Source organism: Anneissia japonica, unplaced genomic scaffold, assembly GCF_011630105.1.
Source record: "Anneissia japonica isolate Jap-2015-1 unplaced genomic scaffold, ASM1163010v1 scaffold2713_len195869_cov164, whole genome shotgun sequence".
Taxonomy (NCBI): Eukaryota; Metazoa; Echinodermata; class Crinoidea; order Comatulida; family Comatulidae; genus Anneissia; species Anneissia japonica.
This window is the reverse complement of record NW_022729735.1, coordinates 124,468-139,927: the sequence shown is the minus strand read 5'-3', so window position 1 is coordinate 139,927 and position 15,460 is coordinate 124,468. Positions and strand designations below refer to the sequence as shown.

Below are 15,460 nucleotides of genomic sequence, written 5' to 3'. Positions count from 1 at the left end.
CTACAGGATAGCTAATTCTTTGAAAAAATAGATCAAAAATTTACATTATAAAAAAACATAAAAAAACAAATTGTACTTACAATTCAATTAAAAATAACTGAACATAATACAAAAATTATTTCAACAATATCATTAAATTATAAATACAGGACTCCCTCTAACTAAAGACCATTTCTGGGACCAATGTTTCCATGGTGTTCAGCAGTTTCTCTTCGAATAATAAACATAGAAAAACATTTTTTAAAGGGGTCTTTAATTGGAGGTGGTTTTTATTTGGCGGGGTCATTAACTACTGTCTCTTATACACATCTAGATGTGTATAAGAGACAGGTATATGATAATGCCAATAATGCTTTTATAATGTTTCCGCAGGGAACGACCATTCACACGTGAAACAGAAAATGCATTTTGTTAATCGTATGGCATTTGAACTGACTATTTAATAATAAAGACCTTATTAATATGCTCATTAAATGTAAATGTCTCGTCAATCAACACACCAGAAGATTTGGCCAATGATATTTATATTAATATACAGACTGAAAGGTTCAGTGTAAGGCCGACTCTGAAGTGTACGGAAATTGATAAATGTAATTCTAATAACATTCATTGAAAGTTGCATTGAAAGTAAAGGCTAATTAAATAGTTCACTATATATATATAAGTACAAAATATTTGTGTTGTTGGTGAATATTATAATGTATAGAGTATAAGAGAAATGTCATGGATCGGGTCTAAATTTTCCCTTTCAGGACGCCCGAACCAATGCTTTGTCGCTGAGATCTTAAATCATTTATCATTTATAACAGTGTATAGGTCTGCTTCACCAATCCATCCTAATAGATTCATAGCTTTAATTTTGATGATAAAAGGTATCTATAGACCCTATAGTTTACCTTCTATAGATTGTGGCTGTGATGGCGCTGCTAATGGCCAAAATACATGCCAGTTATATCAATAACAGCAAAATATAAAATTTAGAGATTTCCATGTGCATAGTATTTTAATCAGGGAACAGTGAAATCCTGATTGTAACAGACCAGGTTGGTTAGTATGAATAAATAATACTACTAGTATATTTTCCGTTATTTTATAATAACAACATTTATTGTTTTTAGTATGAAATTGTCTTTAAATGGCATTGCATTTACCTGTCAAATAACACATTTCCAATGTAACACATGTAAAGTGAAATGATGCCCCTTTTTATATGTATTAATCATACCACTATCATATTTTAAATGAATTATTTAAGTTTTCTAAATCTAAAAATGAGAATTTGTTAGTAAAAATATAAGGCCTAAAAATAAGATACAATTGTTAATAATTAGGATTAAGAGATTTACATTATGTACATATCAACACATGGTTGGTTTTCCTGGCGATGAAAGAGTGGAATAAATATTAGCTCATATTAATTACTCTGAGTGTTGGTTGCAGTTACGGTAGTATATTATATTGTTTCTTCAAACGCTCAAAACGATACAAGTGACCACATTAATTGAATAAAACCACAGGCTCATGAACGCTTAGGCCTACAACCAATGTTTAGGTTAAATCAACTCGTTGACTGAATATTTAGCCTATTAAAGCATACGCATCTTCTGAACTATAACATTTATCTACCTTTATTAAGTACATTTTTAATCTATTTCAGCCTATTCAATTTTATTATGGTCAAAATTTTAGAGTTAAAATTAATATCATTAACTAAGGAGCAGGAGATGGTTGAACTGCCGTGTATGTTATAATGTAACCAGCATCTGTTATTGTTGCATCTGTATGAAGAGTTAGGTGCACCGTTGAACCGGAGGCAGTTATCAAATACGGCAGAGCATCCATACTTCCACAAAGAATTTCGGTGACAACACCATCATTGATCTGTTGAATAAAAATAGTTTGCACCTTACCATTCATATTTAAATGTCAATCAATTTCGGATTGTCCGTGTCTCAAATTATTGATTTCTTTTTTACATTAATGTACACGATTTCAATAAAATTTTAATTATTTTTAAAAAGCAAAATTGTTTTTCATATAATATATAATACGAGGTAATATAGTTCATAGGCAATGGAAAAAGGCCACCACTAAAGTAATTGGGTTTAAAATGTGGTGCTTTGTACCTAAGAACAATTATTACTTCATTAAAAGTATTAATTATATTCAACATACGAACGATATTAATATGTTTATCAATAAAACATATTAAAAAGGAAAATGAATGGAATAAATAAATTTAAGTGAATACCTATATGAAAATCCACAACATATAAATATCAAATTTTATTGAACTTCACTTTGTTCACGTAACAAATTATTATATTCCTTTTAGTGGGGTGGGGGTATTTTTAGTGGTATTGAGGTATACTGTTCTTACACATTGTAAGTTAATAATTACCGTACCATATGAGTTGAAAATTACTAATATTCATATTCAACAAGAAAATATTTAAAGTTGTTCAGCAATTTTGTTATTTTTACATTATTCTCCTCTAAGTGACTTATCACTGATATGTGTGATAAACACAATGATTAAAGTACCTACCTGAAGGTTGTCGAATTTGCAGTTAGTCTCGTCTTCAAGTTCGAATCGCGTGATGGCGATCTGGACCAGGGAGCCAACGTTAGCAATGACGTCAGGGGCAAGGTCAATTGTAACGGTACAGTCCAGGTCATTTGGATAACTCATTGGGTATTGAGGAGAATATATTACACCGGATTCTTCTGAGTAAGTTGTTCCGCAATCTTAGAAACAAGATAATTCATTAAAGTTAATTGGTAACGCGTCCTACATCATGCAAAATTGAATATAAGAATATTTCATTTTGTTCATTGAAATATTCTTCACAATTTAATAATTTAAAAAAAACCGAAAGGTCCATTTGATTAATCTCAGATAAGAAAGCATAATACATACTCCAAGTATTAAAATACACGCCATCGTGTTGGGATTCCCAACACGATGGCGTGTGTTTCAATACTCGGAGTATGTATTATACTTTCTTAATAATTTTAATTATATAGTATCAGACATTTTTTTAAATTTTATATTTTTACTTTTTATGCTGTTTAAAATGTTTTTCTCTATGTAATTTCATGTTTTTTTGAAGATGATATAGGCCTAATAAAAAATATTCTGCACAATTTAATATTTTTAATTATATAATACAGTATCATAATTTTTAGATAAACTTGTTATATAGAATAATGTGTAAGACAATAGATGTAATTTTGAGATGCTTCCGAGATAGTGTTGTTTGGGAGTTAGATTGGTGCTGGGCGTTGTCTCACTCGAATGAATATTAGAATAGACAATTCATTACCCATATGCAACTTATTAAAGTACACGTCATTTAAATGTGTAGATGGCAGATTAGGTTAAACAGTTTTAGCATGACTAGGCCTACTATGCTGCCAAATGAAGACGACAATCTGTAATTACTCTGAAAGTGATTTCCACAGAATAGTATTATGCGCCTAAGTCGAGGTTTTGCGATTGGATGAAATTTGAATGCTATCAGTAAAGGTCGTCACTACACGAAAACGGAACCACGCTAGTTAAGACCTGACGAAATTAATTCAAGAGGCGTATTCGACTAGTTCATTTCGTTGACTACGATTTTTCGTTGAGTATTATTTTCATTCGACTGGTTCGTAAAACAGACTTCGTTGACAAAGAAAATTAACGTAAACCAGGGTGCGTCAATCAACATTAATTTATTCATGTGACTAAAACAAACATAGCCGATTGGTCAGTTTAGCAAAAAAAAAAAAAACATTTGCGTTAATACAATTTAGATTAAATTTCATAAAATAAAATTATATTTACCCACATGAAGTCAAAACTAATTGTAGGCTAACAGAATTCAAAAACTGATTGAAAACATTTTTTTTAACGAAAAACCCATACTGCTGTCACAAGCCGAAGCGACCTAGATTACACAGCATGTATCGCGGTAACTATGCAGCCATTTTGTTTTGTCGAGTATTTACCAGTTTTCTATTCGACTGGTCATCTTCGGTAAGTATGATTTTACTACTGCGCAGGTGGGCGTGGTTTAACGAAAAACGTTCAGTCGAATACGGCCAATATGAATAACTTACCAAATGGTTCTGGGCAAGCTGCATTTCGGCACTCTTGTTCCACGATTGGTTTTGTGCCTGTGCATCGGTCTTCAACCACTGCTGTCACTGCTTTATCTTTAGTTAGTCTGCATTCCACAACTCGAGTTTGCACGCCACAGCCGCATGTTACGGAACACTTATTGAAAAAAAAAAACCAGATTTAAGTAATTATTGCTGAAGTATACTTAACAGGTAATATTATCTGCAAACATTGTTTGTACAGTTTCAGCTCACACTGACGTCCCAATATAATCTGTCTCTATATAAGGCATAATAATGTGCAGTTGTTGTGTGGAATTTTACTTTATGATATACGTTAAGCTAAAAACATGTATTGGAAAACAATATAGGCTTATTAAAATAATTAATGTGTTTGATATTAGACATTTTAAAAAGTGCGATGTCATTATACTTACTGGTCCCCAGACTCCGGCATAGAAGGTTCCTTGACAAGCGACCAGATTACATGTTTGAGATTCTGAAGGGCGTTTTATACCTTCGCAGAACGTATCAGCAACTGACCCGGTAAGGATATTATTAACGAATTCAGTACAAATGATAATCCTTGTCTGTATTCCTTCATCACAGGTAGCGCTACAGTCACTCCAGGTACTAGCGTAGAATTGATAATTGTACCTATTTTTTAAAATGAAAAAACGCCAAAATACATGTTTAATTGGATGTTTTGGTATGCTGTTGTTTTTGTCAGCAAATTTTACAAAAAAAAAAAAATTATTCTCTATGGAATGAGTGCATTAATGTCATTTATACCCTCTATAATTAAACAACTTTAAGACATTTACGAAAAAGTATGCTCTCGTATTAATTCATCTGGTTTACATATGTAGCCTATTAGACGATAAGTTAATTTCGTATAAATCAAAACGCGATTTACAGAGGGCAGTTTAGCTCAGTCGGCTAATCTGGTGGTAGCCACTGTGTGTGCGCTGAACCGTGGAGATCTCTAGGTCCCCGGTTCAATTCCCATCGCTGCCTCTCCTTGTGTTGAGGGCTAAAATAAAAGTTACAATAGCGCACCGTCTTTTGGATGAGACGTTTAAGCTTTTGGTCCCGTGTGCATTTATGGCCCATGTGCACGTTAAAGAACGCAGTACACTCTTCGGAAAAGAGTAGGGGATTGTCTCCCGGTGTACTGTCCAATCACCACCAGAAGGGCCCCACTGGAAATAAGTCTTCTTCTAGACTTTCGTGGGATATCCTTGGTGTTTACACCGAATAAATCCAATCCAATCCACGCAAATTACACAGCCTATGAAGTCGTGCCGATAACAAAAAAAGCTTGCTTAAAACAACATTAATGTGGTATAGTTTATAGAAAATTAAATTATTGTCTAATGTAAAATTTCGATAAAAAAATCTCATTATTCATAACTTACACGGAGCAGGAATCGAGTTTGCAAGCCTGCTGACTATCTGGCTTACTATCTGAATTACATTGGTTGTCAGCAACAGTCAGGGTAGCGTCAAACTTGTCTGTGCAGTAGACATTTCGGCTTTGGATTCCATCAGCACACGTAACTGAACACTACATCAAATCAAACAAGAGACGCATGAAAATGGATTATCCGATATAGGAGACTTTTAATGGTTTTCAATGGATTTATAATGTCACAATAGTATTAAACTAAATCCCGTTTTATGTTAATCGTTGATTAACATAATTATGTATCTAACTATTTTCTTAGTAAGATCTAGAATTCGCTGTTTCTGTTGGGAATACTTGTATATATATGCTGATTTTGTTATAGTTTAATAAATTTGTGTTCCGCAAGTCAACTTTCTATAATTTTACACCGTTTTTTCATTGTTTTTACATTTTATTTCACTTGAAGCATACATGCAAACCCACTCTTCAATATATATATATATAATATCATTAATTATATATTAATTTATTAATTATGATATTCTTAGACGTGGCTTGTTTATAGAATAATATATGGAGTTAACTTACCTCTGACCACTCGCCTGTAACCCAGTTACCCTCGCAAGCTCCTTGCTCTGGAACGCATGCTTCTACACTGGGCGGCTTTATGATACCGTCTGCTGTACAGAAAATTTCGTCTTTGTAACTCTGAGCTACACCAGCAGAAATTTCAGCGCACATCACAGCTCTCGAACGTATCAGGTTGTTGCAGTCACACACACTCCATTCAGAATGTAGATATTGGTATCTGTAGTGTGAGATCAGAAATGATTTATTTCATATTAGTTGATATACAGGAATTGTCAGATTTCTGCTTATTTTTTTATGATATCCTAGTTTATCTATTTATTAATTAATATCTTAACAGTCAGAAGATGTACAGTTCATAAACAATTTGGCCTTTGGGCAACCATTTTGTAATTTTAAATTGTTTTTACGAATAAAAGTAAAATGAAATTATAATAATCTTGCAATAAATATATGATTTTTATATTGAACATAAAATTCTCAGTGTTCAGTATCATGTGTTTAGAAGTCCTTAAATCAATATCACAAGAATCTTGGTGGTGATGTAACAGTGTATTTTAAGTCTCCTATTTAAGGTCGTGTAAAATTTCAGTTCATGTGGTTTATATCATTTAAGGTATTTTTAACAAAATAGACATGTTTTGGTACCTTATCTTAAAGAGTTAATTGTAATCATGTACACACGAGGGATTTTAACATTCTGTGTACGCAGAATTTGGAATTGACTGACTATGAAAGATATTGATATTGTTAGAAATAATCTTAAATCTTTTAAAACTTTATTTTCAACAATACTAGGATGATTGTCGGATGTCCCAAGAGGAATCATTTTCATGTAAACTTTTTGCTTAAATCAATAATACAGAATCGATTGGTCAGCCTTAACGTAATTTGTACTCTAGTAAATAATGAATGCTTATACACTGTATTAACACCAAATTGGTTGAAATCGTTGATTTTAGCTAAACCTATAACTATTTAAAAAATTTTATTCTTAATAATTTTAACCTCAATCTTTAATATTTATCCTTTTACCAGGGACGTACTTGTTTAATATTATACGATTTATTTAATATTAAACCGTAAACAACCAAAATTCAAAACTTATGTTCTTAATGTTTTTGAAAATAAAGGTTCATTCACACCGAATCCGATGGGAAATCCTACCGAACCGATTAGAACCGAATCAGTATGTAAGACTGGCGTTCAGCGCGTCGGAAACGCGATCCTATGTGAATGTAGCTTAAATTCAATTGAATTGGTATCAACTGATTTCTGAAGATGAATAAAGTTTAAAATATTGAATCACGATAACAGCACATACCAAGGTAGATCTTTAAAACTTAAAGTGATAAAATAAGGGTTACAACGTACATGAGACATGCATCTAGCTGACAGCTTTGAGTTACGACAGGTACAGTTCCAGGACAGAGGGAAATATCAACTTCTACGTCTGAGTATATATCCAAACATATTACTGAGCGTACTCTCTGGCCCGTTCCACATGTCACTGAACACTATTAAAAAATAAAGCGATGCACTTTGATTCAACAGAAGATTTTTTTTTCTTATTCTGATAATTACATGCCTACAGAGTGCAAATGCAAATAATTTATAGCAAGTATGAGCAACCAAAATATATTGTACATTTTGCATAATTTTAATATAGGCAAGAATACATATAATTGCTATGATATCTGCAAACGAGATTATGTATAAATGAACATAAAACAAAAAAAGATATTGGATTAGAAAGTCTGATTACACCAATCAAATGTGATGTTGATATTCAGTGGAGTATCTAGAAGTCTTGAAAGGGGGTTCTGATGGGGGCGCGAGGTGAAGTGGGGAATCGATGTTCATTTGAGGGGCGCTAACTCGCAAAATAAGGTGAATTTAGGCTATTTTTAACTACTTGCAAGTAATTTTTCTGGGGAAAACTGGGGGGGGGGGTGGCACGAGTAATTTTTTGAAAGCGGACGCTTTTTTCTTGAATGGTCGAAACCACCTCGCAAGCGATGGTACGGTATCATTGGAAGCAGGTTTAAATGGCCACGAGTCACAGACATACAAACGAGTGCGATGAACAACAAACAAATCGCACAGGACAACCCAGACAGTGTCTTCCCATATTGAAGACTGCGAGACAATGTTGGAGAGAACGAATGACAGTGAGGATTTCAGCAAGGTCTACGTTTTGCCAGGACATCAGCTCAGAATCTAAATATGACCCGGGTGAAGGCAACATACGTTTATGTTGATCCTATATAAGGGCTAGACAGTCAAATTCAGCGACGTTAAGCGGTTCAGGCTTACCCAAGAAGAGGCCTGTTTGAACATCAGGTCATGTCAAATTAACAATACTCGGGGATGTTCAAAGAGAAAACATAACACAAGAGTAAATCAACTCTGTTGTGTCCGCCAAGGAAATAACGCACCATACCAGGCCATTAAACCCAAAGCAACCAAAGGAATGTTGTTTCATGTCGATGGTTTTCTGTTAAATAACTATTTTTTTCATGTTCGCTGAAATCATGTTCGTGACTGTTAAAAATCTCAGTATACAACGGATATCGTAATTCTTAATAATTAATGAAAACTATTTTTTTTTTGGATCGTAGGTGATATTTGTGTTCTAGAATGGGTGTCCTATTTTGGGAACAAAAGCATCTTTTTCAGTATGTGTTGACGAAAAAAATGGCTAAAGTAAATTATCGTAGGCCCTAATATCTAATGTACAAATTTTAGTATTGTAATATTCTAATATAGAAATTAAGATTGTTCTTACTTCACCAAATTCGCCAAGGTTAAACGCATAGAATGGACATAACCCCACAAAGCCAACATGAAAGCAGTTCTCTTCCGTGCTTAATTTTACAAGTCCATGTGTGATGCACTGTATCTCATCTGCTTCATCTCGTGTACCATCTACGATGCATGTGGCAGTTCTGTATCGGATAGCGCTATCGCCACATGTCTCGGAACACTATGTAAAGGTTATACAAATTAAATATTGAGTAATGAAAATAATGTTTTTAAGTGTAATTAGAGGAAGAATAACAGATGTTTAGGACGTCCTACTAATAATTTTGTATACAAATAAAATAAAATAACTTACTTCTGTCCATGCACTATACTGAAAAGAGTAGATAATGCACGTATCCAGCTCGCACGTTTGAATTTCGTCAGGGACAGGTCCAGGACAGAGAGAAATATCAACTTCTACTGCTGAGTGCGTATCAACACATGTAACGGTGCGTACTCTTTGGCCGGCTCCACATGTCACTGAACACTATTAAAAAAAATAAGGTGATATAATGAGGTTGCGTATTTTATTAAATAGAGAATTTGTGTCAGTGTTATGTAGGCATATTTACTTCATGTGATTTTATTGGAAAATCAATTTAACGTTTAATTGTAGTACTTGTGTTTACCGAGTAATATTCTATACTGGTATGTTATAATATATTTTATAATAACCTTTATAATAATGTATTTGCTATAAGCTGTATATTTTTGTTTCTATCAGTTCTGTGTAATACGTTGTACAACAATATATTAAAAGTACTAACTGTTCCCCATTCGCCTACAAAATATTGGTAAACTGAGCAAGCTTGCAGAGTACACACTTCCACAGAGGTCGGCTGTTCAGTGCTACCGCAGTTATCATTTGAAACAACAGTGGCGGTTTCTTCAATTTGGCAAGCAACGTCTCGGGTTCTGATACCGGTACTCCTCTGTTAGTTCAGTATAATTAATTATATAATAATATAATAAAAGTACTAACTGTTCCCCATTCGCCTACAATATATTTGTAAACTGAGCAAGCTTGCAGAGTGCAGACTTCCACAGAGGTCGGCTGTTCTGTGGCACCACAGTTATCATTTGAAACAACAGTGGTGGTTCCTACAATTCGACAAGCGACATCTCGGGTCCTGATGCCGGCGCCACAGGTAACAGAGCACTACGGATTAAGGAAAAAATAATATACCGTCATTGTCATTTGTTCTTTTTTGGTCTTTTGAAGAGGGAAACAAACGTCCTAAAATTGACTGTCTTAATGCTGTAGTTTGGACTTACCACTGACCAATCACCGGTTATGTAGTCATACGTAGGACAAGCAGCCAGTGTACAGATCTCACTTGAATCTGGAGCAGTGTGTCCAGCACAGAAAATGTTTTCTACTGCAGCATTTGTTCCTACTTCTACACAAGTAACAGAGCGACTTCTAACTCCATTGGCACAGGTTACAGAGCACTGAAAAATAGAAAGTTTCGAATGAAACTATATAATAAATAGATACTACGAATTCTTATGTTTATATATAAGTATATAGTTCAGGTTTTATTATATTTTGTTTTCTTTTTGAAATTTTTTATTATGATAAATGATGTTCATTTTGAAAAAGAGTGTCTTATAATCTGCCTTTTAATTGTTATGTCATTTTGTATGTTCGGTTTTAGACGTATCTAACTTATACATTATAGTGGTATTTTTTATACTTCGGTATAATTAATTTCTCAATCGTTACTAATAATCTGTCTTTTACTTAACTTAGTATTGTATTTTATGTAATTTTGAGTATTTTACCATTGCTAGTAAAAATTTAATATCAAATTCATCTATAGTACAATTAATGTTAGCTGTTCTATTTTTAGCCATTCGCGATTCAATGTATTTTTCCTCTGTTAGTTCAGTATAATTAATTATATAATAATATAATAAAAGTACTAACTGTTCCCCATTCGCCTACAATATATTTGTAAACTGAGCAAGCTTGCAGAGTGCAGACTTCCACAGAGGTCGGCTGTTCTGTGGCACCACAGTTATCATTTGAAACAACAGTGGTGGTTCCTACAATTCGACAAGCGACATCTCGGGTCCTGATGCCGGCGCCACAGGTAACAGAGCACTACGGATTAAGGAAAAAATAATATACCGTCATTGTCATTTGTTCTTTTTTGGTCTTTTGAAGAGGGAAACAAACGTCCTAAAATTGACTGTCTTAATGCTGTAGTTTGGACTTACCACTGACCAATCACCGGTTATGTAGTCATACGTAGGACAAGCAGCCAGTGTACAGATCTCACTTGAATCTGGAGCAGTGTGTCCAGCACAGAAAATGTTTTCTACTGCAGCATTTGTTCCTACTTCTACACAAGTAACAGAGCGACTTCTAACTCCATTGGCACAGGTTACAGAGCACTGAAAAATAGAAAGTTTCGAATGAAACTATATAATAAATAGATACTACGAATTCTTATGTTTATATATAAGTATATAGTTCAGGTTTTATTATATTTTGTTTTCTTTTTGAAATTTTTTATTATGATAAATGATGTTCATTTTGAAAAAGAGTGTCTTATAATCTGCCTTTTAATTGTTATGTCATTTTGTATGTTCGGTTTTAGACGTATCTAACTTATACATTATAGTGGTATTTTTTATACTTCGGTATAATTAATTTCTCAATCGTTACTAATAATCTGTCTTTTACTTAACTTAGTATTGTATTTTATGTAATTTTGAGTATTTTACCATTGCTAGTAAAAATTTAATATCAAATTCATCTATAGTACAATTAATGTTAGCTGTTCTATTTTTAGCCATTCGCGATTCAATGTATTTTTCCTCTGTTAGTTCAGTATAATTAATTATATAATAATATAATAAAAGTACTAACTGTTCCCCATTCGCCTACAATATATTTGTAAACTGAGCAAGCTTGCAGAGTGCAGACTTCCACAGAGGTCGGCTGTTCTGTGGCACCACAGTTATCATTTGAAACAACAGTGGTGGTTCCTACAATTCGACAAGCGACATCTCGGGTCCTGATGCCGGCGCCACAGGTAACAGAGCACTACGGATTAAGGAAAAAATAATATACCGTCATTGTCATTTGTTCTTTTTTGGTCTTTTGAAGAGGGAAACAAACGTCCTAAAATTGACTGTCTTAATGCTGTAGTTTGGACTTACCACTGACCAATCACCGGTTATGTAGTCATACGTAGGACAAGCAGCCAGTGTACAGATCTCACTTGAATCTGGAGCAGTGTGTCCAGCACAGAAAATGTTTTCTACTGCAGCATTTGTTCCTACTTCTACACAAGTAACAGAGCGACTTCTAACTCCATTGGCACAGGTTACAGAGCACTGAAAAATAGAAAGTTTCGAATGAAACTATATAATAAATAGATACTACGAATTCTTATGTTTATATATAAGTATATAGTTCAGGTTTTATTATATTTTGTTTTCTTTTTGAAATTTTTTATTATGATAAATGATGTTCATTTTGAAAAAGAGTGTCTTATAATCTGCCTTTTAATTGTTATGTCATTTTGTATGTTCGGTTTTAGACGTATCTAACTTATACATTATAGTGGTATTTTTTATACTTCGGTATAATTAATTTCTCAATCGTTACTAATAATCTGTCTTTTACTTAACTTAGTATTGTATTTTATGTAATTTTGAGTATTTTACCATTGCTAGTAAAAATTTAATATCAAATTCATCTATAGTACAATTAATGTTAGCTGTTCTATTTTTAGCCATTCGCGATTCAATGTATTTTTCCTCTGTTAGTTCAGTATAATTAATTATATAATAATATAATAAAAGTACTAACTGTTCCCCATTCGCCTACAATATATTTGTAAACTGAGCAAGCTTGCAGAGTGCAGACTTCCACAGAGGTCGGCTGTTCTGTGGCACCACAGTTATCATTTGAAACAACAGTGGTGGTTCCTACAATTCGACAAGCGACATCTCGGGTCCTGATGCCGGCGCCACAGGTAACAGAGCACTACGGATTAAGGAAAAAATAATATACCGTCATTGTCATTTGTTCTTTTTTGGTCTTTTGAAGAGGGAAACAAACGTCCTAAAATTGACTGTCTTAATGCTGTAGTTTGGACTTACCACTGACCAATCACCGGTTATGTAGTCATACGTAGGACAAGCAGCCAGTGTACAGATCTCACTTGAATCTGGAGCAGTGTGTCCAGCACAGAAAATGTTTTCTACTGCAGCATTTGTTCCTACTTCTACACAAGTAACAGAGCGACTTCTAACTCCATTGGCACAGGTTACAGAGCACTGAAAAATAGAAAGTTTCGAATGAAACTATATAATAAATAGATACTACGAATTCTTATGTTTATATATAAGTATATAGTTCAGGTTTTATTATATTTTGTTTTCTTTTTGAAATTTTTTATTATGATAAATGGTGTTCATTTTGAAAAAGAGTGTCTTATAATCTGCCTTTTAATTGTTATGTCATTTTGTATGTTCGGTTTTAGACGTATCTAACTTATACATTATAGTGGTATTTTTTATACTTCGGTATAATTAATTTCTCAATCGTTACTAATAATCTGTCTTTTACTTAACTTAGTATTGTATTTTATGTAATTTTTAGTATTTTACCATTGCTAGTAAAAATTTAATATCCAATTTAACTATAGTACAATTAATGTAAGCTGTTATATTTTTAGCCAGTCGCGATTCAAAGTATTTTCCTCTGTTAGTTCAGTATAAATAATTATATAATAATATAATAAAAGTACTAAGTGTTCCCCATTCGCCTATAATATATATTTGTAAACTGATTTGCACCACAGGTAACGGAGCACTTCGGGTAGAGGAAAATATAATAAACACTCTTGTTATTTGCTCTATAATTGTCTTTTGAAGAGGTAAACTAACGCCCACACTTTTGTCATATTTTTTCTGTAATTTGGACTTACCACTGACCAATCACCGGTAATGAAACCATACGTAGGACAAGCAGATAGAGTGCAGATCTCATCTGATTCTGGAGCAGTAAGCCCAGAACAGAAACTATTATCTACTCTAACATTCGTTCCTACTTCTTCACATATAACAGAGCGACTTCGAATCCCACTGGCACAGGTTACGGAGCACTAAAGGATAAAGAGAATTTCAAAGACTTAATACAACACTCCGCTATGATTAATAATTGTAATAATATATGTTAAACAGAGATGTGTTATACCAGGACAAATGTATAGAAGTTGTCATCAAAACAAATTTGTTATAATTTTAACTAATTAGTTAATTTGACATTACAAAATCTGTAAAAAGCCTATTCTGTATTCATATTATAAGCACATGAAAAATATAATGTCTAGTTTTTAAAGAAAACTTTTATTTTAGTATAATTTAAGGATCAAATCGGCACAGATAATTATTAAATGGAAAAATGAACTATGGATCTGAGCTAGATCCACACAAACACATACTGTGATTACAGTATTTAAATAAACGTACCGATCCCCATGTTCCAGTAACATATGAATACACCTTATCACAAGCTGGTAGTCCGCTGCAAAACTCAACCGTATTTGGTAGTGTTAGACCTGCGTCCAAGCAGAAGTACAGGGAAATCTCAACACCTGTATTCTCCAGACATCGAACTGTTCGAGACCGGGTTGAAAATCCGCAAGTTGACGAACACTGAGACGAACAAATTAAGACAATATATTGCATTAAAGCTTCTTAATACAAATAACAATCATAATAGATGTGCGTTATAAACATATAAATGAACAACAGACAGTGACGAAATTCATAATAATCGAGTATATGTCTTCACTTGTAAAATTAATGTATTCTGACTAGGAGTATACACATTAAATTTATATTATAAAATCAGTTTTGGTTTGTACATTTATTGAATTCTTATAAAATCGGGATGGTGAGAGAATACATATAATTCTGTGTTAATGCAGTGCATTTTTTTTTATAAACTTTGTTTAAATGGTTTACTTAAAGAAAGAAAGTGGTGTAAATAAGCATGTGATCACTTACGGCACTCCACTCTGAGACATCTATTTCGATGAAAGGACAGGTTTCTTCATTACATACAACTGATGTCACTGGAGGATCTAGGCTGTCACAAAAAGAACTTTCTACGACCATTGTAGTGCCCGCCACTACGCACATTACATCTCTTGTCTGTGAGCCAGTTCCACATGTAACTGTGCACTGTAATTAAATGTTTGATATATATATATATATACATATATATATAGATATATATATATATACATATATGTATGTGTATATATACATATATACATAATATATATACATATATATATATACGTATATATGTATATATACATTTATACATATATATGTATATATATATATATATACAAAAATGGGTAAATATTAGAAACAGTGTTCAGTTTATGATTTTATGAGAGAGTTGATGTTAACACATCAGGCATAGCCAGCTGTAAGAAAAGTGCCTGCGGCTGCATTCAGACTACGACTTATAGCTGACAAGGCAAGTGTCAAAGCTCTAGACCACCTATTTGTAGG

General features: G+C 33.1%; 1 protein-coding gene across 1 annotated transcript in view; it reads right to left on the bottom strand.

The window, feature by feature from the left end:
* Positions 1–984: 984 nt before the first annotated feature.
* The window catches only part of LOC117114717 (A disintegrin and metalloproteinase with thrombospondin motifs gon-1-like), a 25,855-nt gene continuing 11,379 nt past the window's right edge, over positions 985–15,460 (bottom strand). Inside the window, exons 12-25 of the mRNA XM_033258407.1 lie at positions 14,942–15,118; positions 14,402–14,587; positions 13,858–14,034; positions 13,028–13,204; positions 12,735–12,911; positions 9,222–9,395; positions 8,892–9,089; positions 7,478–7,620; positions 6,104–6,323; positions 5,526–5,674; positions 4,545–4,764; positions 4,108–4,264; positions 2,549–2,748; positions 985–1,881 (exon numbers count right to left, since the gene is read on the bottom strand). Of these exons, the coding sequence (XP_033114298.1) occupies positions 1,711–1,881; positions 2,549–2,748; positions 4,108–4,264; positions 4,545–4,764; positions 5,526–5,674; positions 6,104–6,323; positions 7,478–7,620; positions 8,892–9,089; positions 9,222–9,395; positions 12,735–12,911; positions 13,028–13,204; positions 13,858–14,034; positions 14,402–14,587; positions 14,942–15,118 (2,526 nt within the window). The 3' untranslated portion in view covers positions 985–1,710. The remainder of the gene's footprint in view (positions 1,882–2,548; positions 2,749–4,107; positions 4,265–4,544; positions 4,765–5,525; positions 5,675–6,103; positions 6,324–7,477; positions 7,621–8,891; positions 9,090–9,221; positions 9,396–12,734; positions 12,912–13,027; positions 13,205–13,857; positions 14,035–14,401; positions 14,588–14,941; positions 15,119–15,460) is intronic.